Source organism: Manacus candei, unplaced genomic scaffold (assembly GCF_025592945.1).
Source record: "Manacus candei isolate 608988 ecotype Guabito, Panama unplaced genomic scaffold, ASM2559294v1 h1tg000043l, whole genome shotgun sequence".
NCBI lineage: Eukaryota > Metazoa > Chordata > Aves > Passeriformes > Pipridae > Manacus > Manacus candei.
In genome coordinates, this window is record NW_026138091.1 from 19,940,340 (window position 1) to 19,966,854 (window position 26,515).

At 36.4% G+C, this 26,515-nt stretch overlaps 1 protein-coding gene across 6 annotated transcripts in view; it reads right to left on the minus strand.

The window, feature by feature from the left end:
• The window catches only part of GRM8 (glutamate metabotropic receptor 8), a 333,155-nt gene that overhangs the window by 58,085 nt on the left and 248,555 nt on the right, over positions 1-26,515 (minus strand). For all 6 annotated transcript variants that reach the window (XM_051795633.1, XM_051795632.1, XM_051795634.1 and 3 more), the window contains one exon: positions 12,095-12,231. In XM_051795633.1, coding sequence (XP_051651593.1) covers positions 12,095-12,231 — 137 coding nt within the window. The remainder of the gene's footprint in view (positions 1-12,094; positions 12,232-26,515) is intronic.

The following is a 26,515-nucleotide window of genomic DNA, read 5'->3' on the forward strand; positions in this document are numbered from 1 at the left end:
TCACTGAGACAGTAACAGGAAGCATGGATGAGAGGCAAGCAGCCAGGTGTCATTTATCTTAACATTAGAAAGATTTTTGACATCACCTCAAATTACACTCTCAGTCATAAGCAGTCTATTGAAACACATCTAGCCCCTAAAGGCTAGGTGCAAATTGTATTAGAAAGCTGTGTAAAGATAAAATTTGTAGTTGATTTACTGACAGAAGGGAAGGGATGACTCAGGGTGTGGCCCGGAAAGGTCTATTCTTGGTCTGCTATTATTTAATATCTGTAATAACCACTCATTCAGTTTGGATGACAAAATAGAGTGTATGGTGATCAAATTTGGGCAGTAACACTGGAAACGATTCAAGCTATGTTGAAGGTCAGGGCACTTATTCCAAATGATACCACGGAGTCTGAAAAAATGAAGCATCCAGTATAACCGGGACAACTAACAGTACATTATGGGTCAGGAAGGACAGAGAGATAGCAGCTCTTCAGCAGAAAAAGAGATCTCAGGGCTTTAGTAGGTTATGATATACTGAACCGATGTCATACTGTTGCAAAAGGGGTAAATGCCATCCAGAGAAACATGGATAGATACAATAATCTTTCCCCTCTGCTCTGCGCTCATGAATATATGAAATGATGTTTCTGCTGTACTCTACACTAGCGAGACTTCAGCCAGAACACTTTCTGAAGGTTAGATCGTTGTGTTTCCCTTTGAAGGAGAATCAAATGGGAAGTCCAAAGGAAATCAGCAAAGATCAGAAGTGTGTCTAGAAAAAAAGGTCTATGTGACTAAATTGAACAATTTTCTGCTTTTATTTACAAGGAAAATGCTTCTCGAAGAAGTGCTAGGGAAAGAAGGTCTAAGTAAAAGAAATTATCACTGCCACAATAGTAAACTGTTTTCCACATAAACTTAAAGGAGCTTAAATCAGTTTGCGAAATATTAAGCACCCGGCATGTGGAAAACAAAGTCCAATTTGGAGACCTATATGTGAATGAAAAACTTTCCAAGGATTGATAGAAAAGCTTGCACAACCCAAAGCAAAAAAAGATCCTAAATAAGTAACCAGGTTTATAAACTGATAAATCTGACATGGCTTTCTTCTACAGCTCTTACTAAAAATATAGACAGTCTTGTATTTACTCACAAAACTTCAAGTGTAGAAGTCCAGTTGCTTGTATCCCTCCCAGTATTTGCTAAAGGCATACAGGACATTGCCTTTGAGGGGACCAAAGGCAGACCAAACCCATCAAACAAATGAAAGTCAGAAAATTTAAGAAGTGATGGCTGAAGATGTCCCTGCCTCTGAATTACTTACGCAAATTCAGTCTGTACAGCTCACCTGCTCCAAACAGCCCATAGTGCTGGAGACTGTCCAGCCTCCCAAGGCAGCCCAGTGCTCAGTTAGAATCTTTCAGCATGTCTCCATTAGGTCTCTCTCACTGTAATTCAAATCCACCACTTCTCCTAACAACCAAATTAACTATGCCTTACAGTTTGTTCTTTTCCTGAATAATCTTTTCTGTATTGAAAGAGATTAACATAACCCCTCTCAGTGTAGTCTTCTTCAGACTAAACAATCCTAGTTTGCCTAAATATTTCCTACAGGTCTACATTTAGATGGCTGATCTTTATGATTGCTTGCAACTGGACTCTCTCCAGCTACTCTACCTTTTTGAGTGAAGTCACAGTTCTGCCAACGAACTCATAGCACTGGGGAAGAGAACAGATGAATTACATCACAAAGTCTGGGATGCAGGTCAGTTAACCATTCCAAAGCTGTTGCCTAAGCTTTCCATAAAGTAGGGGTTTGCTTGAGTTCCTGTAGTTACCAAAAACAGTACTGCAATCCTCCCTATTTGATCCAGTCATTTCCAGCCTATCCTATTGATATATTCAACACTAAATCTATTTCGTGCAAACCGAAGTTACAATGAGATTAGCTATTCTAATCATTCCCTGCCTTAAGATGTATTAACACAGTATCACCACTAAAATCAGTGATATCATTTTGAAAAATGCAGAAAATAATTCACTTCCTATCTTTAAATAATTTAAAAAAAATTGTTTGGGGATTTATCAGGATGAAAAATCCTGGATAAATATTAGATGACTATCCCAAAGAAATTAAAATAATACTATTGGAAGATGAAGAGAAATTACAGCAAAGCAAATAGAAAACATAATCATATAGTAATGTTCTTCTAACTGCCAGTTATTCTCTTTCATCGTATCATAACCACAGAATCCCTCTCATTTTCTATTTAATGATTTTTAATAATAGACTTTCATTATGTAACAAAACTGAATAATAATTGTAGTAATTTAATCTACCATTTTTGCTTTTAAGCATGAATGTTTTGCTTCAAGATTTAAAGGGCAGCTCAATTTTCGAATTACAATACGAATTGTAGAAATTGTAGAAATTTCTATGGGGAGAAAGGAGAAAGATGGAAGAAACTGGGGAAGAAACATGCTCATACTCCACATTTTACACTGGTACCTTACAAAGCAATTCACTGCAGGTTGCTGCCAGCTATGTATAATCCAAACTACCTGCTATGCCCAGTAGCTGTCTGTCTATGCTAAAACTCGTAACATTAGCTTGTACCAGGGGAGCAGCTAACCCTGCTCTGAAGTCCCACATATGAATGCAGAACTCTCCAGGAATGCATATAAAAGCTCCTGAGTTTTTATTGTTCTATCACTGCATACTTGTTTTTACTGCAGAAGAGAAAAGAATATTTTAAAACACAAGTGATTTATTTTATTTGTCGTGCATGACAAGGCCTCTTTTCCGGTTTATTGAAAAAAACAAGCATACTCTATGGTCCCGTTGGCTATGGCTGTTCAAAGGACAATTCATTCTAATCATACCGTTTCTTACCAAGGATGATCATAAAAAGCTATAAAATATCTACCATCCACTCAAGAATTCTGGGACAAAATCACAGCCAAGCATGTAACTGCAACGCTATGTTTCATTTGAGAAACCTGACTTTCACTCACCCTGACAAGGTGGGAAAAAATCCTTATTCATTCTAACTCTCAAGCAGAGACTGTTTCATTGGCGATTTGGTATCATTCTAATGAAGAAAAAATGGTTATCAAATTTCAGGATATTTTCCTAGTAGTTATCTTTTATCCATTTTCCTTTTTTTTTTTTTTTCTCCAGAGAATCAGTGAAGTTGGTTGTCTGGGGAGAAAAAAGCCTATTAGGACCAACAAAGTAAAAAACTTCAGAAGGAAGACATATTGTCATTCTTTGGTTCTTCTAAGCTCATTTGCTTCTGAATCCAAGTTCTGTTTTCAGTCATGTCTGAAATAGCATCTGTTCTACTATGGGCACTTCTGAAAATCTTTTGATGCTTTCTCAGTCTATTTCCTCTCCATTACAAAGCTTTTTATATGAATACAATCTGCAACCTTTCAAAATCATAAAATCCTAATTTTACTCCACATTTCTTGCACTTTTTTGTCTTGTCTACATTTTGCAACTACTGTAGCCTACTGTTGACTTATCCCTTCTGTCTAGCATTGGTTCTTGGTGACTACATTTTTCATATTGACCTAAGATACTGACAGTAAAATGGAACAAATTCTGAACTGTACTTATTGACCAGTGCTAAGAGCAGGACTAGCTTTGCAAAACCTAAGTAGTCCAAAAACCATAACAGCTTCTTCTACTTTCAGTCCTCTATAGATTAAAGGAAGACAGCAGTATAATTTTGAGAAGAACTAAAAACATTTTTGCTTGTCTCATTGAGTTATATTTTTAGCCCAGCATCAAAAATTTGCAGTCAGATAACATGGATAGAGTGTAAGTTTGAACTCTACTGCCCTATTATATATGGGCAGAAGAACACCCTGCAGGCCATATGATTGTCATATTTTGTTTATAGATATAATCATATACAGCACTAAGTGCTCCTGTTATGTATTTCACTGTACTATGTTCTTTTGTTAAAAAGGGCTTAGGTTCAGCTATTTGAAAACATCTATCAATTATATAATAGTTACCACAGGAAAAAAAGAGGCTCTCTGGTTTCTTTAATGAAATATAGTGGCCTACAGCAAAGCTTGAAATTTATTTGGTGCAGTTACAGAAAATGTCAGAAGCTTTTTGAGTCATTTTCTTTACCATTAGAAAGGAAACTAATGCATTTTGAATCTGTAACTTCCAAAAAGAATTGACTAATTTCAGTGTTGATGGTTTCCTTCGGGATTAGATACAAGACAAGAGTCCTAGAAAAGAAGAGAAATCAAAAGCTGATTCAAATATCTTTGTGATCTGGTTGCCTGAGGGGAAGCTCTCTGTCAACATGGGGTTCCCAATTTTTACTAGTTCACCTAACACTCTGCTTAAGGCTGATGATGATTATGGCTGTCTCTCTGATACTTCATCACAGAAGTGTAATTTTAATTTATGGTTCACTTAGTCATAAATCAAGATCATTATAGAAAAATGGATGCCCCTGAGCCATTTATACCCTCAATGCATACACTCCATATATCTGAAAGTTTATGCACCTTATTATGTCTAAGAGAATGTCAAAAATCTGTTATTGTAAAATTTCTTTTGTCTTTCAACAGAACTCTTGTGTTCTGGTGGAAAAAAAAACCTACAAACCAAACCAAAACAGACAAGAAAACAAACACAAGTGAATTCTGCCTTTAAAATGTCACTGTTTTCACTTGAACAAAGAATCACAGATTGGCCCAGGTTGTAAAGAACCTTGGAGACCATTTAGTTCCAACCTACCCTGTCATGGGCAGGGATATCTTTCACTAGACCAGATTGCTCATGCCCTTATCTAATCTGGTCTTGAAAATTTCCAGGGAAACATACAGTTTATTTGATATGCTTTGGATTTTTCCTTAAGGAGTAATATCACATTAATGGATATCCACTCAAGCATTTTAACTGCATCAGCTAAATGCATGATTTTGAAAGCCTCAATAATTGTGTCTGCCTGAAGACCCATGAATCAGAATTGCTACTTGGAGGAATATGGACTTGGATCTACATATTTTTCATATTGAGATATTTAAACACAGACTTTGGTAGACCAAAGCAATGTACAAGTTTGAAAAGCAATCTGAAAATGTGTCAAACTGAATTTAAAAAGGTGTGGATTTTTTTTTTAAAGTCAAAATATAAGATTTTAAAATCCTTTAGCATTTCAACTTTTCTTTTTCCAACTGGTATTCAGTTTTAAAAATAGAAATATCTTCAGAGTAGAAAAAAAGTCACTCAGAAATGAACCAGAACAAACTGAATGCGTTTCTAAGGAAAGGAACTGAGAAACTTGTTATTAAAACTTTAGGATTGGGACTATTTCCATCTACTACCACTGACAAAAGCCATCAGTCAACATCTCAATCTAGCCCTTATTACAACACATGCAATACAGAACATAGTTTCTAAGAGAGAATTCATTATTAATCATAAAAAGAACTTGATTTCAAACCATTAGTGCCAGGAAAAGCAAGCTTGTTTTTAACAACTTTCCTTGTACAGAGATTACATGGTTGAGAGCTCAAATTTGCTAAGCCCACATATTTGTAAAGAACTTTTACGTGTGACCTGGTATGCAAAATACTGTTGCAATATGAATAAAACATAACTTTTGCAGAAACATCTACCTTTGCCTGGATTTTTATTCATTTTGAAAACCAGAATTTTTTTTTGAAAAAAGGATTTTAACTATCAGAGTTTCTTGAAAAATAAGTTCTCTTTTTCTATTGGAAAATAAAAGAAAATTAAGAAAGCAAACAACAGAAAACCCTGACAGTTAATGTGTAGTCCATGATCAGAAGTTCTAAGGTAATTATGTTTTCCCTCAAAATGATACTAAAAGTTTTTGAGGTCTGGTTATTTCCAGTACATTAAGATCACATTAAGCCAGGAAACCTTAGAGAGCAAAAGGACTTTACACCTCTTTACTAAAAGAGGTGTAAATGTACGTTGTCAGAATCAGCAGGCTCTTTGAAATTATGGTTTGATGTTTCCAAATACCTGTTTTCAGAGTTTCTTTGTGTCTGTCAAAGATTGAGATACCATATTCAAACTCAAGAATCACATAAAAAATTAAATTTTTAAGTTAATTATTCCTTCTTAATTTATTTTCTCTACTGTATATCTAAGCATTGTCATGTATGTTTGTTTTTTAAGAATTGCAAGAGTACTACTGATCAGTATCATGAAGTTCCTATATCTGGAAGTTATAGTTGCTTCAGATGAAATCTAAAAGGCCAGTTGGCCTAAAGGAGAGCATTAATGTTACTGAAGTCTATAGGGAAAAAACAGCATCAAAGATACAATGGTCTCTGCAGCTGGTGAAGCCTGCTGAAAAAGATCCCCTTAGGGAGCATGATATAAAGTCTTTATCTAGCCAGAGTCAGCACTCTCTGCCCAAAGGGAAAACCAGCACTGTACCAGGAAAGGAACAAGTCTGGAGCTTGACGACAAGGACCCTGCAGTGTCAGCGAAAACTTTGAGGAACCAGAGACACCAGCAGAGGAACCCTGAATCCTTAGCATTGGGGTCAGAAACAGGACCAGAGCTGGCTACCAGGTGAGTAGTTCACACAACAGAACTGCTGCCAAAACCAGATATAAAATATCAAAGAGTATCCTAAAGAAAAGGGAAAGGAAGGGGAATTAGGAGATTAGAAATACAAAAAGGAACCTTTTATATTCAGTTATTTAGATGCAAGACTCTTTCTAATGTTAGCTACATACTTCCATGATTTATTCTTCTGTCACAGAAAATAAACAGATGAATAAAAATGATAAATTTTCTGAAGCACAATATCAGCTGTATAGATGATCATTGTCATGGCTGGGTTTTGGGAACGAAGATTAAGGAAAGGTCTCTACCCACGTTTGACACAAGCGCGTTGGTGGCTAATAAGGCCAATACGAGACAAGCATGTCCAATTGCAAAAGGCACAGCAGAAAGACTCCTTAGGTAGTAAATTCTGCAGGACATGATTCTTTCTACGTTGCCTTTTCTCCTCGAGAGTGATCCTGCGTGCGTTCTCAAAGGAAGTAGCAGCGTTATAGATGGTGTGTCTCCAGGTCTCCTGACTGGAGGCCAGAGTAGACCAGTTATGATCAACATGGCCAAGGCTGAGATGTTATTGCAGGGAGTCTTTGTATCTTTTCTTCAGGGGTCCTCTCTTGCGGCAGCTGGTGGCAAGTTCACCATAAAGCGGTGAACTTAGGGAGGCGGTGGTCCTTCATCCTTGAGATGTGCCCTGCCCAGCGCAGCTGTGTTCTCAGCAACATGGCCTCAATGCTTGTGATTGTTGCTTGTTCTAGAACAGATGTATTGGTTACATAATTTTACCAGTGGATTGTACGAAGGCAGCGTTGATGGAAACGTTCTAGGAGTCGCAGGTGGTGGCGGTAGATGACCCATGATTCAGATCCGTATAAGAGAGTAGACAGCACTATGGCTCTGTAAATACTGATCTTTGTACTTTTCTTCAAGTGTTTATTTCATCAAACTCTTTTATGAAACTTTCCGAAGGCACTATATGCCTTTGCTAACCTGTTGTCTATCTCTCCATCAATCTTACTATACGAGGAGATGAGGCTACCAAGGTAATTGAACTGCTGGACTGATTTGAGCTCTGATTGGCCAGTGGTGATATGGGGATGATGGAAGACTTCCTGAGGTGCAGGTTGATAGAGAACTTCTGTCTTCTTTAGGCCGACTTCCAGCCCAAAGAGCTCAGCAGTGTCTGCAAAGCAGGATGTTAAACGCTGCAGAGCTGCTTCTGTGTGGGCAACAAGGGCGGTGTCATCAGCATAAAGCAGCTCCCAGAGAAGATGGTTTAAGGTCTTAGTGTGGGCCTTCAGTCGCCTCAGATACCGTACTTATCTGTAAGAAGTTTTTGACCATTAGCGTTAAGTAGAGGACTTTGAGCTTGGTATGTAGGCCCGTATGCTGTTTTCAGGGCTTCATAGAAACCTCTGTGATCACCCGTGTCAGCGCACAATTGTGTTTTTTCAGCTAGACTGATCCACCACTTGTTCTGTATGTCGCGGAGTTTCTGTTGGAGTTTGCTGCATGTAATGCAAAAGGCTGTTTTTCTTACATAAACACATCATAGCTACAACATGCTACCACACAATTTGAGGAAGAAATATCTGTAAAAACCAGAGTAGAAGTATCTATAAAGGATATCTAACTGACAATTATTCACTAAAACTAATAATTTCATGTGTCTTCATTAAGAGGAAACTGCAGGAGAAAGAAGGATACAGTGGGAAAAGCATTATATTTTAAAAACATCTCCTTCATAGAACAGCAAGGTAAAAATTGCTCTACCATCTTAATACTGTTTTGCTTTCAATAAATATAGATGTTTTCACAGAAACTAATGAAAACATCCACTGTATTCCCTCTGATTCACTAGCAATCAAAAGCACTACCTAATTTGCAATATGATGATTTGGAGTATTGACAATCATCCACAAAGATTATTTGGGTTTAATATATTTTGTCTAGTGAGAGTAGGAAACAGCTCTGCCACAGCAGATCATCATCTGTCAGAACCACCATCAACACATGCTAAGTTTAATGAATGTAGAAACAGATGGAAATGGACTGTACCACAACTTTTACAATTCCTTCTTCATTGTTACTGCACTGGCACCTGCACACACCGATGAAAACCAGCATTGAGCATCCCAAGCCCTAACAAATAATGCCCTGTCAGTCCCCAGGAGACTGAGCCCTGTATGCCTGCTTGCCCTGGTCCCTGTGAGCAGGGGGTGTGCAGCAGAGCGGGTGGCAGTGGGACAAGAGCAGGGCCCTGGCACAAGGTTGGGAGCAGAAGCAGCTGCTATGGAGCAGTTTGCCAGTCCATTCACATCTCCACAACTCCACACACTGGACAGGGCTTGCCTGTGACTTGCCAGCTGCATCCAGCATGTGAGATCATGGAGGTGTAAAAAGAGGGAAACAACATCTTAACACACCCATTTCCAATGAAAGTTGATGAGATGCATTCTTAGATAAATTCTTTCCTGTTAGATTTGTGGTCAATGTGGTTAGCATGGTGTGGTTTCAATAGTATGAGTAGCCATCAATCTAATCATATTTCAGAGAACTCCCTCAAGTACACATATACGAGGCAGAAATAATGGGGCTGAAAAGCTACCAGCTTAATGAAAATTTAGCAGTCTAAGGGGAGATAGAAAAAGGCAGATTGGAATGAAACTAAAATTGAAGCAAATTCTTAGGTAGCTTTTAGCAAGTACTACATAACTGCTATGTTAGTACTAACATTCATGTAAAATCTGTGTATCAGTTTTTGAGTTCATTTAATAAGCACGAACTTTACAGAAAAATGTAGCAATTATGAAGATCTGGAATGTATTTCGCAGTAGTCATGATAAGGATCTAACTGTAGGGTTTTCCAGAAATTAATGTTCAATATTAACCTTAAACTTGTGTAACCTTTTTTTTTTTTTCACACCTTTCAACAGACAGATATCAGGTTAGTGAAGGGAAATAACACTGCCACATAGTCTGCTACATACAGTTTCTGTTGGTAGGGTTTTTTCTATTTGGGCAAAATAATTAAATAAATGAGTTCCTGCCAAGTAGTTATAGATACTAAATGGTAGTTATGGTAAAGTGTTTTAACAGCTGTGGCTGAAAATGGGGAGTTATCATATGTGTTATTGTGGGCAGCACTCAGATAATTACTGCAAAATAGTTTCAACAGGAGAATAATTTGTAAGTATTTGCTACACTGTCTTTGTTACTCTTCATCAGGAACCTCTCACATAGAAAACCAGAGATGTCTGAAACCTGCTTTTTGTGGTATGATTGAAGTTACTGCATAAAATCCCTTTCTTGGATCTAGTCATCAATTCACACTCTTGCCCTTCTCATCAGCCACTAGCAAAACAACACTTGGTATCGTACATTTGCAGAGCTACCCAAATGGCTAACATAACTCAAGTAAGACCTGTGAATATTGTATAGCTAATAAGGAAACAGATTAATTTCATTTTGCTTTTCTCATTACTCTCTTCATGAGAAGAACATCTTCTGACAGAGAGAACTGCCTTGGACTCAAAAACTTCTTAAGTTAAAGCTTGATGCTTGTCTGTCATAAAAATATTGCATATTATATTCTCTGAATTCTATTGGGATGGTGATTTTCAACCCAAATATACTTCCATGCACAGGTGGGACTTAACATTCCCCAAACTTGCAGAACACATTAAGACAGCAATTTTAAACATCATCTAAGATTGTGTGTGTTATGTCTTTTATTTCTTTTTCTATGAAGTAATAAGGGACAATAAAAATCCTAGTTATTTATATAGAAAAGCACCAAATTCTCCCTTTATATTTAAGAAATATTTTTATTGCAGTAGTTCATCATCCCAGTGTTTTAACTAGATCAGAATTGGTTAGAATTCAAACTTCTCTTTTACTAAATACTTTTCCATCCTCTTATATTATTTGAAATACCTGGGCAATATACATGTCCCCATCATTTTGCTTGATACCTTTTTTTTGAAGGATGAGTTGCTATTTCCCTGCCTAACTTATTAATCAGTCTGAGGAATAACAGATATATAATGATTCTAAAATATCATTGGAAGGAACAGGTAACTACACATCCATCCATCCAACTTTAATATATAAAGAATTTGTTTTGGGTTATTGTGCTATCTTTCACTGTCTTCTCAAGAACAAAGCAGAAGAACTTTCTTCTGCCAACTAACAGAGAATAAATGAAGAATATTTTTAAGTGTTTTAAAATAATGTAATACTCAAATGAGTATTCTTCACTGTCAGTATTAAAATCAAACCAGTAGAATCATAGAATCCTTTAGATTAGGAAAGACCTTTAAGATCAAGTCCAACCATTAACCCAGCACTGCAAAGTCCACCTATAAACCATGTCCCTAGGTTCCACATGTATACGTCTCTTAAATACCTCTAGGTATGGTAAGTCAACCACTTCCCTGGGAAGCCTGTTGCAATGCTTGACTACTCTTTCAGGGAATAAATTTCTCCTAATATCCAACGTAAACCTCCCCTGGCCCGACCTGAGGCCTTTTCCATTCATCCTGTCACTTGTTTCTTTCAGACAGTTGTAGAGAGCAATAAGGTCCCCTCTGAGCCCCACTTTCTCTAGACTAATTAACCCAGTTCCCTCAACTCCTCTTCTTCATACTTGAGCTTGGGACTCTTCACCAGCTCTTTTGCCCTTCTCTAGACATGCTCCAGCACCTCAATGTGTTTCTTGGAGTATTTAAAAGTAGAGAGTTGTAGAGATTGATAACTACCTGAAAAGCAGGTAGGTTGGGGTCAGCCTTTTCTCACTGGTAAGAAATGACAGGACAAGAGGAAATGACATGGCACATGCAGACATGGTTTAGTAGTAGACCTGGCAGTGTTAGATTAATGGTGACACTCAATGATCTGAGAGGTTTATTCCAACTTTAGTGATTCTATGATCTGCAGCCTTACCAGTGCCATGTACTGGAGGACAATCACTGCCTTGGTCCTACTGACCACACTATTTCTGTTACAACCAGGATGCCATCGGCCTTCTTAGCCACCTGGGCACAATGCTGGCTCATGTTCAGCTGGATGTTGATCAGCACAGCCAGATCCTTTTCCTCTGGGCCACTTTCCAACCACTCTGCCCCAAACTTGTAGCTCTGTAGGTTGTTGAGACCTAAGAGCAGAATCAGCACTTCACCTTGTTTATCAATCACAATTGGCCTTGGCCCATCAATCCAGCCTTTCCAGAACCCTCCGTAGAGCCTTCCTACCGTCCAGTAGATCAACACTCCTGCTCAACTTGGGCCTCATCTGCAAACTGACTGAGGGTGCCCTCAAGCCCCTCATCCAGCTCATTGATAAAGACATTAAACAGAACTGGCCCCAGTACTGAGTACTGGGGTGACCAGCCCCAGGATGTAACTCCATTCACCAGCACTCCCTGGGCCTGGCCATCCATCCAGTTTTTTACCCAGTGAACAGTGCACCCATCCAAGCCTTGAGCAGCCAGTTTCTCCAGAAGAATACTGTAGGAAATTATGTACTTACATTTAGATGAAGTTGGTTACTCCACTGACCAATTACTTTGTATTCTGTACTCTTGTTGGTGATTTGATACTGAAAAATATCATAGCGCCCAGGAGCATCTCCATTTTCATTGAAGACAACAGGTGTTCCAGCACTCCCTGAAAAAAATTAAAAAGCAATTAGGACAAATACCTTTAGAGCAATTAAAAGAAAATATGTTACAGGAAAAATAATAATTAGAGATTGACCAGGTTCTTCATAGTGCAAATCTAGTATGATAATAAATTAAAAAAAATCACAAAGAGAAAATGTTTATTATTATCATCATCAAAAATCTACCCTATCTATGATTCCATGAAAATAATTTCAAAGTATGATCTTTTGCAATATTTTTTTCTGGTTGAAAGATTGGATTTTTGTGTGTGTGTGTATTACAGAACATTAGGAAATTCTGAGATAAAACAGAAGTGCAGAAATTCCTTTTGACATGCAGAAAGGCATATTTTCACTTTAGGATGTGTATACATGTAGTAGGCACAAAATAGCAATCTTGTAACAAACTACACTAAAAATTTCTCTGTTAAGTACGAAAATAAAATTAATATCAGTTTAGAAGCCAACACTCATAAAAGACCTTGAGATGCGAGTGTTTAAACTGGGTCACAGAAATATGGTAAGTTTCTAGCACTGACCACCTGTGCAAAAGTGTTTTATCAAAATGAATTAAGGACAGCAACTATGCTTGTTTCTCTCTCCTCTATACATGACACTGCCTGACAGAAAGGGACATTACTGAAGCTGTCAAAAGTTATAAAAAAGCACTCTGTTCTTAGTTCGATCAATGAAACATTCAAAGACTGAAAACAACATATCTACCTTGGCAACCAGGCCAGCTAAATTAGAACATATTTTGATGAATTCCCTCAAGGTGACATCAAGGATCTGCACTCCTATAGAGATTTTCAAAAACTACACAATGTCATTTTCACCCATTCCTCAAATTCATAAATATAGGTGAATCATATTTATAGTTTAGGTCCAATAAAGAAAAACTCAAGTATGTTAAAGTTCTATTTCAGTGACTGGAGACTAAATCTTTACCGAGGGAAAAACCCAAACCACCAAAAAATGCACTCCACAATGTTTTCATATTTCCCCACGGAAACAACCATGAAAGGATTATCCAGTTAATAGTAAATTGCTACAGTATAACACATGCTAATGTAGCATCTAGAGGTACTGAGTCTACTGTGAGTGATTTCCAGAGAATGCAGAAAAGGAAAAGCTCAGAATTCTAGGTATATATCAAGTAGAAACTAGCTAGTAGAAGTGGGAACAGCATTCTACACACACCAGAATTTCAGCATAAGTACTTCTTGTATGTCTGTCTGTCCCTCTCTCTCTGTTCTCTTGTTTTGTATAGCAGCTTTCATATAAAACCGATATCCAGTGAAATAAACAGTGTTTTGAGAGTGACAAGTGGTGTATTAAATGTGGTGCCAATTTCACAGTTCTGCCAGCACAAGTCTGGCTGCAAAAATTCGACGTGAGCACTCATGGAAGAAGAGTATCAAAAAATTATGTGTGATAAAGACTTAAGACCCTATGAAGAGAGAAGAGACTCAACAGAAGATTTTGGAAAGTTCTTCATGCTTTGCTCCCAATTCTTTTGACAGAATGAAGGGCAAGAAAAATGCCGGTCTACAGTCTTCCAAGCAATGAAATTATGGTAGTTATGGAGGCAACCTTCAAAATATTACTCTTGAGTAATGATGGAATTAATTTTTCCACTCAGTAGCCTTTAAAGAGCTCATGGAAAGAACTGGTAATTTTACAAATGGATAGGAAATGTCCTTTGTATCAGTTAAGACCAATGGGAACTTAAAACATTATTATGCTCAGCAATAACAGTGTGATCTGTTTTCAGAAATGTCATCTTTTTTGGGGTTTAGTTTGGGTTGGGTTGTGGTTTTTTAATACAAAAACATAGTTAATAACTTATTTTGATATCTGTTTCTGAAGTCTCTCTTTGTTAAGTAAAGGACATATTTACTTACTGTAGATATAACCTGGTACTGAAACAAATTCACCCTCCTCCTTCCCAGTTTACAGCCAGCAGCATTAAACAGCTCTGCATCTCTGGTTGTTAAATTAGCAAAACATTTCTGAAGCGATGTATCTGTGACCTCAGCTGTTTATGGGCCTTTCAAAATGCAGGTTAAACTAACGAGACATGTTATTTAGCAAAGAAAAAAAATGTTAAATGCATGAGGTTTTTTATTCAGAATCAAGGATGTAATGGACCCTTTTGAATTTTCAATGCCTTACACAGATATCAAGGGGTACCCTTTCCGATGAACTGTTTTATGACAGGTCCTTTGTGCATTGGACTTGAAAATTCACATTCTTCTGAAGAAATCTTTGAACATGTATCTTGATGTTCATTCTTAAATTGCTGCTCGGCAGCTACCTTATCCTGCACGTGCCTACTTCGTCAAGATATATTTCACATGATTCTAAAACATCTTCACTCCTACTGCAAAATTAGTTCCCTGTGAGGTTACGGCATGTACTTGCCCAGATGCCTTCTGGTGAAGTTATTCTCTTTACATTTCAGGAAGTGGAAAAGAAGTGGATTGACTTCAAAATCACAAGTTCATGTGCAGTAGTGGCCAACTGCATATAAAAGTGATTAATCTATAAAGGTTCTTAAATTAAGAACAGTGGTGAGCCTTATTTTAAAAAATATTCTATTAAATTAAATAAACACCCTGGGATTTTTCTTCTATGAAAATCTCTAAAAAATTTATTTATTGTGGAGAACTGCTACTTCAGTGCTTTGACAAAAAAGCATAGAAAAGTGCAGAAAAGTGCTTCTGCTGATAAGTCTCACAACTGCCATTTACAGAATATTCCAACTCTAGTGGAGCTGATTTAAGTATGAAGTTTGATAAAAATCTTTTATTTCATCAGATTTGGATGGATATTAATTTCTTTTTTTATAACTGAAATTAAAATTACTTTAGCTGATTCTTCATCCTTTGAGCTGCCCCACATAGGCTACTTTTATCTGTTACGAATCTAATGAAATAAGCATGGATTCAAGGGTATTTTTAGGTGAATGGAAGTCAAGTAGTTTATTGTACACTATAATACAGTTAATATTGTGTATCAAAAACTTCAGAACACACCATCTGCTGGAATTTGGCTTTACTAAAAGACTCCTCAGATTTATATTATTTCATTATTTCATACAATTATTTTCAAATACTAGAATTAGGGGTTCAGATTTTTTTTAATGATAATTTCATTTTAATTAGTTGTTAAAAGGAAAAAGTACTATGGAGCTGTACATGAAATAATTGTTCTCAGGAAGTAGAAAGAGGGAAAATAACGAATTTAAATTTTCAGTACCAAGAGTTCCCAGAGAAGAAGAATATATTTGTAAAATTAAACAAGAAATTTATCACTGATAAATATTTCAATGAGACAAATTAAGTAGAAGGTTGAAATGGAATAAATGGGAAGAGTAAATACAAGCTGTTATAACATTTAGTGTTTGAAAAAAAAAACACGGAAAACTATAAACAACTAATCAGAACTAAGAAAAGTTAATTTGTCATTGTCAGGCTGTCAGACAGAAGAAGAATACACACTGTATCATGCTATGTAAGGTTTGTGATAAATGAAGCTGTTATTTTCTCAATCTCCACACAGCACACATTTTCAAACAATGAGCAACGTGGTTAGTAAAATAATAAACAATGATTGTCTTACACCTATTCAAACTCTGAAAAGACTGTTCTTCACGCTTACCCGACAGGTCTCAGTTCAAAATTAGGACCATAAAACAGGATTTCATCCAGTTGCTGTAAACACAGGCCCTTACTGACATTTTAAATATCATAAGATCCTGGAGACATCCACGCAGATATGCAGAATATGCATATGACAGAGAATCTGCGCCTTTTGAAGGCAGCAGCTGGAGGCCAGATGGATGCCCTGGAGTATCTTAAATGGCATTCCATGCCCACATTTAGGCAATTTATCTTACCACAGGGCAGATTCTAGCTGTTCATGTATGAATGAAACAGAATGAAAGAGAAACTAAGTGCTACAAGAAATGAATTATATACAGATTTGGGGCATATGTAATGTAAATTATGGTGGTACTCCCTACAAGGCTTATAAAGAAAGTAAAAAATTTGGTATTAAAGAAACCTGATATAAATTGATTCCAGGTCAGGCAGTACAACTTTATATTATTGAAGGTGCTGGACAAGAACTTTATCTGTGATTCTGTGGAGAAGGGTATAATTTATTTGATGTCTTGATCTTCAGCACAGTGAATAATTAAAATTGTGCATTTCTGTGAAAGGAACAGTTTGTTCCACCTTTGTATGGGAACATCAGTTAGGGCAGGTACCATGAGTAAGTGGTATTTAAAATAATAAATAACAAGTAGTGCTTTTTTCCTTACAGAATGTATTAGAACTTCTTGCCACAGCAAGCACAGAGACACAATGTCTCATAAAACTTACCATAAAATGAATAAAATTCAGATATGAGACTCACTGGATATTAAAAACAGTGATCTAGATCCAAACTCTGATTCATACAGTCCTTCAGCAAGAATATATAGGAGAAAAATTCATTTAAATTTTCCTCATTCTCTACATTCTCTCTCCCAGCATCTTCTATTGGCCCTTCTCAGTAAATGTACTACAGTGGTGATTCTTTTTCTTCTTATCCTCTAACAAATAATACTTGCCCCAGAATATAAAAGAACAGAACTCTAGCTCCTCTCCCTACAGCACCTTGAGTCTACTATCAGACAATACGTATACCTGCAATACAACTCCTTTAAAATTGGTAGACACCAGTCCTGCTATGGTGACTTGGTATTGGGAACATAGTTTTATATCTCTCAGTGTGGGCTCATCCCTGTTCTTCTCTTCCCAGTAGGGTTATGCTTCTACCTTCACCTCTCCTCCTAGAGGTGGGGCATTGGGAATGACTTTCCCTACTCCACTGCTAAAAACAGGAAGGGTAGGAGATGTAGATGAGCTACTTCACACATAGGTGCCACAGCTACATTAGAACCAAAACCTTGTCAGAAACCTCCATCAGTCCCAGGAAAAGAATGTGACGAACGAGGTTCTGATGGGGAAGAAATTCTTAAGGGACAGAAAATGAGCCCCTTTGCCCCTCCCTTGCCATCTTATCTTTGTTCCTTTCACCTCTGGAAAATGGGCAGTTCTGTCCACGTGTGACATAGTAGTAGGGAGAGGGTTTTGAGGAATAGAGAGGAGACAGAGAGTGTGAAAAAACCTTTGCTGTTCCCTACACGTAGCCATAAAAGCTCAATACCACTATCATATTTGAAAGAATCCAGACTCTTTTTATTCTGTACTCAGAAAATCTGTAGAGACAGGTTTCATCCTAAAATCTATGGCATACATTGCATTCCAGAGAAGACTGATCCAGTTCTGCAGCTGAAGAACACAGTAAGTCAAAAAAAGCTAACAGGCTCAGGGAATGGACATTGTATACGATGGGGACAGATAACTCAATACCCTAAAAATCAACACATGGTATAAAATTCAACCAAAAGATAAATACTACTCTAGAAACATCCTAAAATAGTAGCAAGGTGATATGACATTATCTAGTACCATCTAACAGCTTATACTGGAAGTACAAGCTGTATAAGAGTATAAGACTATAAGAAGGTAGTTATGTTTTGGGGGTAACAACTATAAAAGTGTGTGAATACATGCATAAAATTTTGTTTGTATGGTATTAGTATTGACTGGATAGTATCAAATGTTCTTGGTTATGATTTCTATGATTAAAAAAAAAAAAAAGCTTACACATATGCTGGGAAGTAAGTGGGAGTGAAAGTGCAAAGAATCTTTTCTTTTCCATGAAAATAACTGCAAGTAATTTGTTTTAGTATTGCCAAATTGAATACACTTTAAGTAGACACAGATTTCTCTATTGAATCATGGTCACCTGAAGACCCCAGAAACACAATCACACAATACACACATAGATTAAGAGTCTTCATATCATTTATTCCTATTCTCATGATTCTTCAGGCAAAAAACCTCTTCCAAGAAGCTATAGCTATATAGTGCCATTCGAAGAGATCAGGAGGGATTGGGGGTATCCAAGATCTTCTGCAGCTTTTAGTTATCTAAAACTATAACTAATATGTTTAAGAAGCAGAGAACAATTCCATTCTGACCATAAACATGGCCATCAGTTTATCTGAGGGTATATATGGACACATCAAGACATATTTGAGAACTATATGGCGTGAAGAGGTTGGGTGAACCCTGCCTGCATCTGTCATCAGCAGTAGCCAGTCTCCAATGCCTCATGAGATACTGAGGACCATAGTTATTCTTTTTTTTCTATTTTTCCTGCTTCAGGGCACAATTTGGGAAGGTGGGAAGGGTGTTGTGGTGCTTCCCCTATCTTCTTTTTTTTTTGGGGGGGGGGGGGTGGGAATTTCATTTTGTTAGTCCCAGAAAGATGTGCTTATTTCAGCACAGTTGACTTCTGTAACATTTTGTTGTCACATTTCAGGTAAGAGCCTATCAAGCTGACAATTGGTAGAGTGTCTTGCAGATGATAGCAGATGATACCAGACTTTTCTCATCAGCTTTTTCTAATTTCAAGGTAGTGATGGGTTACAGCTGTTCCGCTTCGGACCCCAGTCTGAGCATTTACTTCAATCCAGGATGAAAACATGCCAAGCAAACACATACACACCTCTGTGAACTTGAGAAGTCAAAAGTGCTTCAGATAAAGAAACAACTTTAGTGAATATTAGTAACTCACAAGAGTCTGTACAGTCTCAGAATGAAAGATTTCTTTCCTTTCTGCTGCAGAACAATACTGGTACTGAACCATGTGAGAGAAAGATGTGAAACTCAGTGAAAGCCCTGCCCAAGAGGTGGTCGGGCTCATACAAGGAAGACAATCAGATATCCACACAGTACTACAGGAATCAATACAGACTCTGATGGAGTTAAACTGCAAGGGATGTCTGCAGAAAAAGGGTGTATCTGAAGAGCCATCTATATTTCCAGGTGCTGTTGGACAGAAGTTTTTGAGAGTTTGTTCAGCTTCTCAAGCAACTCTTCTGTACTAATAGATTCCTGAGGCCAATGGAAGGCCATTAAAAGTGCTTCGGCTCAGATGATAACGACCTGGGGAGCAAGGCAGCGTCCTAGTGAGTAAGGTAACAACCATCTTCAGAGTAATTGTTAAAATGGAATCAAAATGGGAAAGGGGGTAAATGGTCCTGCTAATAGGTGTCATCCCCAGTATGAGGATTGCTGTCCCAACTCCAGTGGAGCTTTTATTTGTGATTCTACTCCTCTGTCTCCAGGCTCTTCTCTTGGAAATCCTAGACCATGGTCACAGTTCTCAGATAGCAAAACATGATCCATCATACTAATACTGATATGTAATGACTGTGGTATTTCTTGTCTGAGCTTTCATTATTTTTCCAGAAATGATATATTGCTAGAATAAAAATGAACAGAAAACAAACAAACAAAACCATTGTTCCATAATCCTAGTTGAAATAATGGATTGCAGAGAGAATGAAGGAATTAAACAATATCCTGTCTAAAGCTTATACAAAGTGTAGTTAGTTTACAAAAAAAAAACACCAAAACCCCAACACTCAACGTACAAACCCACAGCCGAAAGCAATTAGCTATGAGAGTGTTCTGAAAGCACATACATAATTTAAGATTTCTCAAACAAGACACATCTGCGTCCTTAACGCTGTCTCATTGGGATTGTCATTATGTAACAGACATTAGTCCATTAACATTTAGTTAACAGACACCTGAAACATAAATGCCATTTTTTCTCTGTAAGAAGATACTAAGCTCCACATAGTATTTTCCTTCATATGCAGTTTATTATGACCGATGTATTCTCAGTTACCCATGAGGCTAGTTCATCTTACTGAACAAGGTCCTATTTGACATTAAGCTATTTGTTGTTTTTCCCTGAGTGCAATAAGCTGTTTGATAGTTAAAAGAATTAAGCAGGTTAAAAGTATATCAGGGCATTTCCTAATATTTATTTCTATCAGTCGGAAGGGATCAAAACCAGCCTTCCTTCCAGTACTTCAGCTGAGGCTTACACTCTGATATTTAGAGAGGACTAAGCTCCAAAGTGGAACTGTTAAATATCCATAACACATTTTGTAGCTAGATTTCTTTTGTACAGTCTACGTTGAAAATGAACTAACTCACACTGCCATGCACACATACATACAGAGTTTCAGGTCATGCTTCAATTACCATAAAAAATTTGGAGAGAGGCATCGAGCAGAAACATCACTGTCTGAATCTCAGCTTTTCCAAAGTATCCAAGGTAAGGTTATTTCAGGCTCATGACCTTGTCATGTTTTATTCTCTAATGTTTCTAGAATGCAAAACCGTCTAATAGAATTCACAATAAGTACTATGTTATTCATTAGAGTACTACCTTGTGCCAGAAAGAGGGGCAAGACTACAAAGTGCTTACCAAGAAGTCTGATGTGCTAAAGCAAGGAAAAAAATATTTGAAATTCCTGAGTCCTTCAGTCCTGCATAGCAATAATTAATATATTGGAGTCAAAGGATAAGTAATTTATAGGTTTTTATTAGCTTGTTTCTTTGTAATTACGACAACCATTAGCAAGCAACTGGTGTCCAGTGAAAATTTACTCTGTTGCTATGGTTATTTTAAGATAATTGTAGAGCTATTGGTCTCCAAACACATAAAACTAAATTAATGTTATAAAACATTTAAGAAGTAATTTTAGTCTACAGTGTTTTACAAGCAGTTTACAGGTCACAGTCTTACTGAGTAACTTACTTAAATTTGGAAGTAATTTAAGACATCTGTAGCCTATATACTCCCATTCTTCCCACTTTTAAAGACCCTACTTTAGAGATCATACTTTCAGGAGGTCAGTCCATGGAATCTTTCAGTATAAACTTTTCAGAAACTTATATACCAATGTTTATACTAGTTTTATATCTTTATGGTTGTTGTGAAGGAGTATAACTGAATTTTTTTCCCTGACTCTTGCCTAGGATACAAGTTTATTCACCTGTTTACATGGATCATGTTAGAAGCTGTCAGTAATTACTGGAGCAGTAATTTACTTTTATCGAAGAAAAACAAATCTTTCTGAGAAGAACAACATATTTTCTGAACAGCTAATCTCTCCATCCAAGGAGACTGGTGATGAGTGCATCTCATTAACACATTTTTACAGGTACAGTTCTGTATTAATGTTAGTGAACACAGGCCATATTGTTAATGCAGTAAAGAGTCAGGTTGTATGTTTAAATCTTGTCTACTGCTATGAGAAATTCACATTCCAAAAAGTAGAAATACTAACCACTAACATTTTTAGTATTACTGAAATTTTAAGGCTAATCTCAAAAAACTTCATTTTGGAGCCCAGATACTAGGTTCATGTAATGTGAAAGAATCTCTTTAGCTTCCTTAAAAAAGTTCTGAATTCTCAGGGCCATGGAGAAAAGCTTTCATATGCAGTCAAACTTCTAGTCAAAAAAGCAGATGGTGCAAAAGAAATGCTCCAAGAATATATTTAATTTTAGAATTTTAAGGCTTCTTTGGGGGCCTTATTCAAGACATCTGAACTCATGGTATTGGAACACTTAGTAATAGTAAGTGATACAATGAAAAATTATAACATCAGACATCCCTCAAATCTTGGCATTATCTTCCCCATATAACTAAAGTATATAATGATTGAAAGGCGTATACTAGTTACTTAAATTGGGTTTGCAGCTAATTTGCATTGTGGAAAAAACACACAAGTTCTAAAAAAATCAAAAATGCAAGAGAGATATTTTATAGATGTGTTTGGCTCAAAATTTCTAAAATAAATCTTTCTAGTTTATCACTGTACAGTGAGAGTCACATAAAAACATACATTAATCTTTTCTTTCTCTTGCCACAGTTATCAAGGCTTTCAAGATTTAATATGCTGGTTTGGTTTAATGTCCTAAAAGAGATATTATTTGAAAACAAAATAGACACCCTTCTTCTCTCAAATTGTACTCAACAGTATTAATAGTAATGATACTGTCCTGCTTGTCACAAATGGGTTGTTTTATCTGATTTAAATGTCAATAGTCCTATCAAAAGCTCATGGAGTGCACGGACCTGTTGAATTGTCAAGAGATGAAGTCACATACTTTGAGCTGGCAAAATGTGTGCCTGACAAGAGGGTTGAACCCAGCATACTTGGTTGAAAAAGAGACTCACACACCAACAGAAGGGAAAAAAAGAAAACAAACACACACACACACAAACAAACAAAAAAGAGCATCTTACTCCTGGTGCTACTATTCAGAATATCCAAAAATAAGCTTTTAGGACTGATTTGAAGAAAATGTTATTTGGGTTGCCAAATTCATCTGGTTATGCCCAGGTGTCCATAATCTAAGATCATGGCATTTAAAAATAACTCATACTTTAAAGTTTAGTACCTAGATTCAGTGCAGTTATTGTAACTCATATAGCCATAGTTTACCTCAGGTATTTAATGTAAACAGAGTCTTCCCAGCTGTCTGAAGCCTTGTGAAGTCTCTAATAATAGCCACAGAAAACAGCATTGTGTGCTTACTTATCATCATGCACAAGTTCAATTTTTTAAATGTCAGTAAATCTAGTGTTTTCACTGATAACTATGATGCAATATGAAGATTTAACTACTACTATTAAGTATTTCAAAAACCACATAAAGACCCTAATTTCCCAATTTTAGCTCTACATGCTTAAAATAAATTAATCATTCTTGCAGGTGGTTGGAGGAAATGTTCTCATTTGTTATTGCAGTAGGTATGTGCAAGATACCTGGCAGACATAAAATGGAAAAGGTCTTGTATAGATTCTCATTTCCTTTAGCAACGTTCCTGTAAGAAAGTTGGATTTCTGTACCCTGTAAGAGTAAAAATCAATATTTACCCCTGCAACCTTTAGAGTAGAACAAATCATTTAAAAAAAAAAAAAAAAGTAATTTTTTTTTTTTTTTGGTCCAAATTTTAGTGTTATTTAAAAGATAATAAAAGCAAAGGATGATAATGGGCATTTCTTCTTACTATGACCCGAGCAAGCACAATGGGACACAGCCTGTGCTAATTATTACAACTTGCACAAGCGTTAGTCACAGTTACATCTATGTATCTATAGGTAATGTTAAGTCCAAAGTGATAAAGATTTAGGATTTAATGATCTCATTGTGTGAACTGCAGCTAACACTATACATGACCAGTATTTGAAATTTTTAATCCCATTGAATGATTTCATAAAAAGATGATTTACCAACTAGTTCCCTCCCAAATCCTTACAAAGACAAGACTCTGGATGCTGATCTTAAAGAAACTGCCAAAGAGTTACAAAAACTGCTTCAAGGAAGGATTCTATCCCAGAGAAACAACACTGTGTTATTACCACAGCCTGTCAGATTTCAGCTGCTTTCTCTTACAGTAAAAACTCCATCAATGCAGTCCACGGAAATATTGCTGCTTTCCATGCCCATATCACAGACCCTTGGAACAATGGCTTTATCACCCATCAAAATTCCAATAAAATAAGAAAAACCAAACCACGATTTTTTATTCATGAAAATATTACAAAGCTTTTTCAGATTCTTAAACTATTCTATCTGCAGTTATCTGAAGTCCTTTCTTTTAAGGACAAGTTGACATATGAAGTATGTAGTTGCAATCTTAGTAAGTTAAATAAAAAAAGTAATACACAAAAAATCCTTTTTTCTAGAAAGTCATCAGGTCTTTTTGCTGTTTCTACAGTCCAAGGAGTCTTAGGTCATATTTGTAGCAGATTATTCCAACACATCTAGGCAGGAAAGACTACAGGAAGGTATCCCTGAGCTGCTTCAGAGGAGCCAAAACACCCCTGTATTATAGCGCATTGTACCTTAGCAGCACAATGTCCACAACCAGCACAGCTGCATTAGTACCATGTTGGGTCAGGTTCAGCCAGCCCCATGTCCCAGCACTGCATTCTCATCTGCATTCTGATATCTGAAGGCATCATACGCAGTTCTGCAGGGTTTAGAGGTTTTTCTTACAATCAGTGTGAATTCTCCAGGTGTCCAGGTACCAAACTGAGAATTTTCGCCTCTCTTGCAGTCAGAATATATGCATTCATGCACCAAGGTTCAGACAGAGTGGTCTCACCTGATGATTATGCAAGATTGTCTCTCATACCTGTCAGATAACGTTTCACATTTTGCCTTCTATTGTTCTTTTCCACTCTCTTTCTCACTGTGGCATTTTTGTTTGAATATAAAATCCTGTTCTGATCATTGCATTCCTTTCTTGCTCTGCTTTAATATCTTGTCACTTTTTTCTTTAGGATGGCTCTCTATCAGAACAAAATCAAGTAATGGAGGAGAGTTCAGCTTCATAAAGTGTTCTTGAATAAATACAGGTAATCACCAAAATCATGAGTTGCTTTCTTGAGAAACATTCTCCAGAAATCCATCCATCTAAACCGATTTCCACCAGCTGACAATCTGATGGATTCATTTAAATGAAAAAAATGGTGTTTCACTGAGCAAAGCAAAGATAATAATTTGTGATAGATCATTCATGACCCAAAAATCTGTCCAGAAAGCAGCTGACTCACAGTATCATATTTGTAACCTGTGTCCAGATGTTAAAATACTAAAGCAAAGTTAAAAATAAACAACCCAAACCAACCTACCAACCAAAAAAACAAACAAACAAATAAACCAAAAACCAAACACCCCTCCGATTTTGCAAAAAGTAACTTACAAATACCTAGTCATTGAGATTTTCTTAACAGATATAATCCAACATATTAAAAAGGCTTCAGACTTTTTATACAGGCTCCCTACAGCTTCAATAAGCTCTATAAAAGAAGAGCCTATTTTGCTTCAGTCAAGCTATTCATGGAAGCTAAAATCCACCTGTACACCATCTGCTCTAGGATTGAGAATGCAAAGTAATGAAGAACATTTAGAAGAGCGGGGCAATGATTCAAAACACCACAAAGAGAGCATCACAGTATCCATCTAGGTCTATAATGATCATTTCCTAATACAGAGACCTAAATCTAGTCAGTGATGCATGGTAATATATGAAAACACAGTGTTTAACATCTGCAGCAACACATCTCACCTGTGATATGCTGCAGGTATTAGACTCCCAAGTCCTATAAAATTAATCACATTCTGCTTATTTAAATATTCCCCCAGTGCTCATATAGAGTATTTCTTCTGGGTCAAAAACATAAGTAAGGCATTTTTGCAATTTGCTTCTGCTGAACAAATTTCACTCTTTGTCTGTAAATTGTCATGTAATGTACATGTTAAGGTACAAAATCAAATGATCTTTTTTAAAATTACTTTATATCATGGTGAGAAAATAATCTTTAGCAATGTATTTTAACTTTAAAGCTCTTTGAGTCTAATAGCACAATAGAAATAATGTAACCAAATTTGAACTTAGGACATGTTATTACTAAATTCATATTTTTTAATATTTCTTGTATTTCTTAAAAAAAATCCTGTAGTAAATATTTTTAAAGATAAAGAAATACCTATCAAATGACTCTTCATATCAGAATTTAGAAATAGATTTAAACATAGATTTATTTTTATTTAAATAACCATCAACGAAAAATCTTTTTCAATGAAGTGTGGCTTTTCACTGAAAATTTTCAATTTTTTTTCAGTAAAATTCTAAGAAGCTTTTGAATTAAAAACAAAAAAGTGTTTTATTAAGACAACTTCAACTAATATAAAACTATGTATTTAAAGAAAAAGAAACTGAGTTAAAACTGGATGTACTGCATTAAAAAAAAACAAACACAAAACCAAAAACAAAACAAAAGAAAAACACCCAACCAAACAAAAAAACACAAAGAGTGCTAACTGTTCCATTCTACAACAGTAAGATACTTCGTTGTAAGGTTTTGTTCACAATAGAGTAGAATTGTTAAAAACCTCAGAAAAAAAGCAAACAAACCATGTCCTTACATGCTTGAGATTTCTGGCACTATGCAAAAGGTTGAGCTAACCTTGGAGTAAGCAGAATAAACTTCATAAGCTTTTTTGAACTACATACATCATCTAAACCTTCAGCAATTTACTTATTACCAATTTTAGCACTTTTTTGTACCAATTTTTACTAATTTTTGCAAATTAGGCAATTTGTGTAAAATTTTATCAGAAATTAGTGCACATTGGTCTTCAGAGGCATGAAACTCCATTTATCTGGCCTCCTAATTGCACCCAAGGAATGCATAATTGAACTTTGAAAGCTCTTTGTTATAACCTATTACATCAACCCACTTCATATTGAGTATGTCACGTATCATATCTCTGCAAGAAGTAAA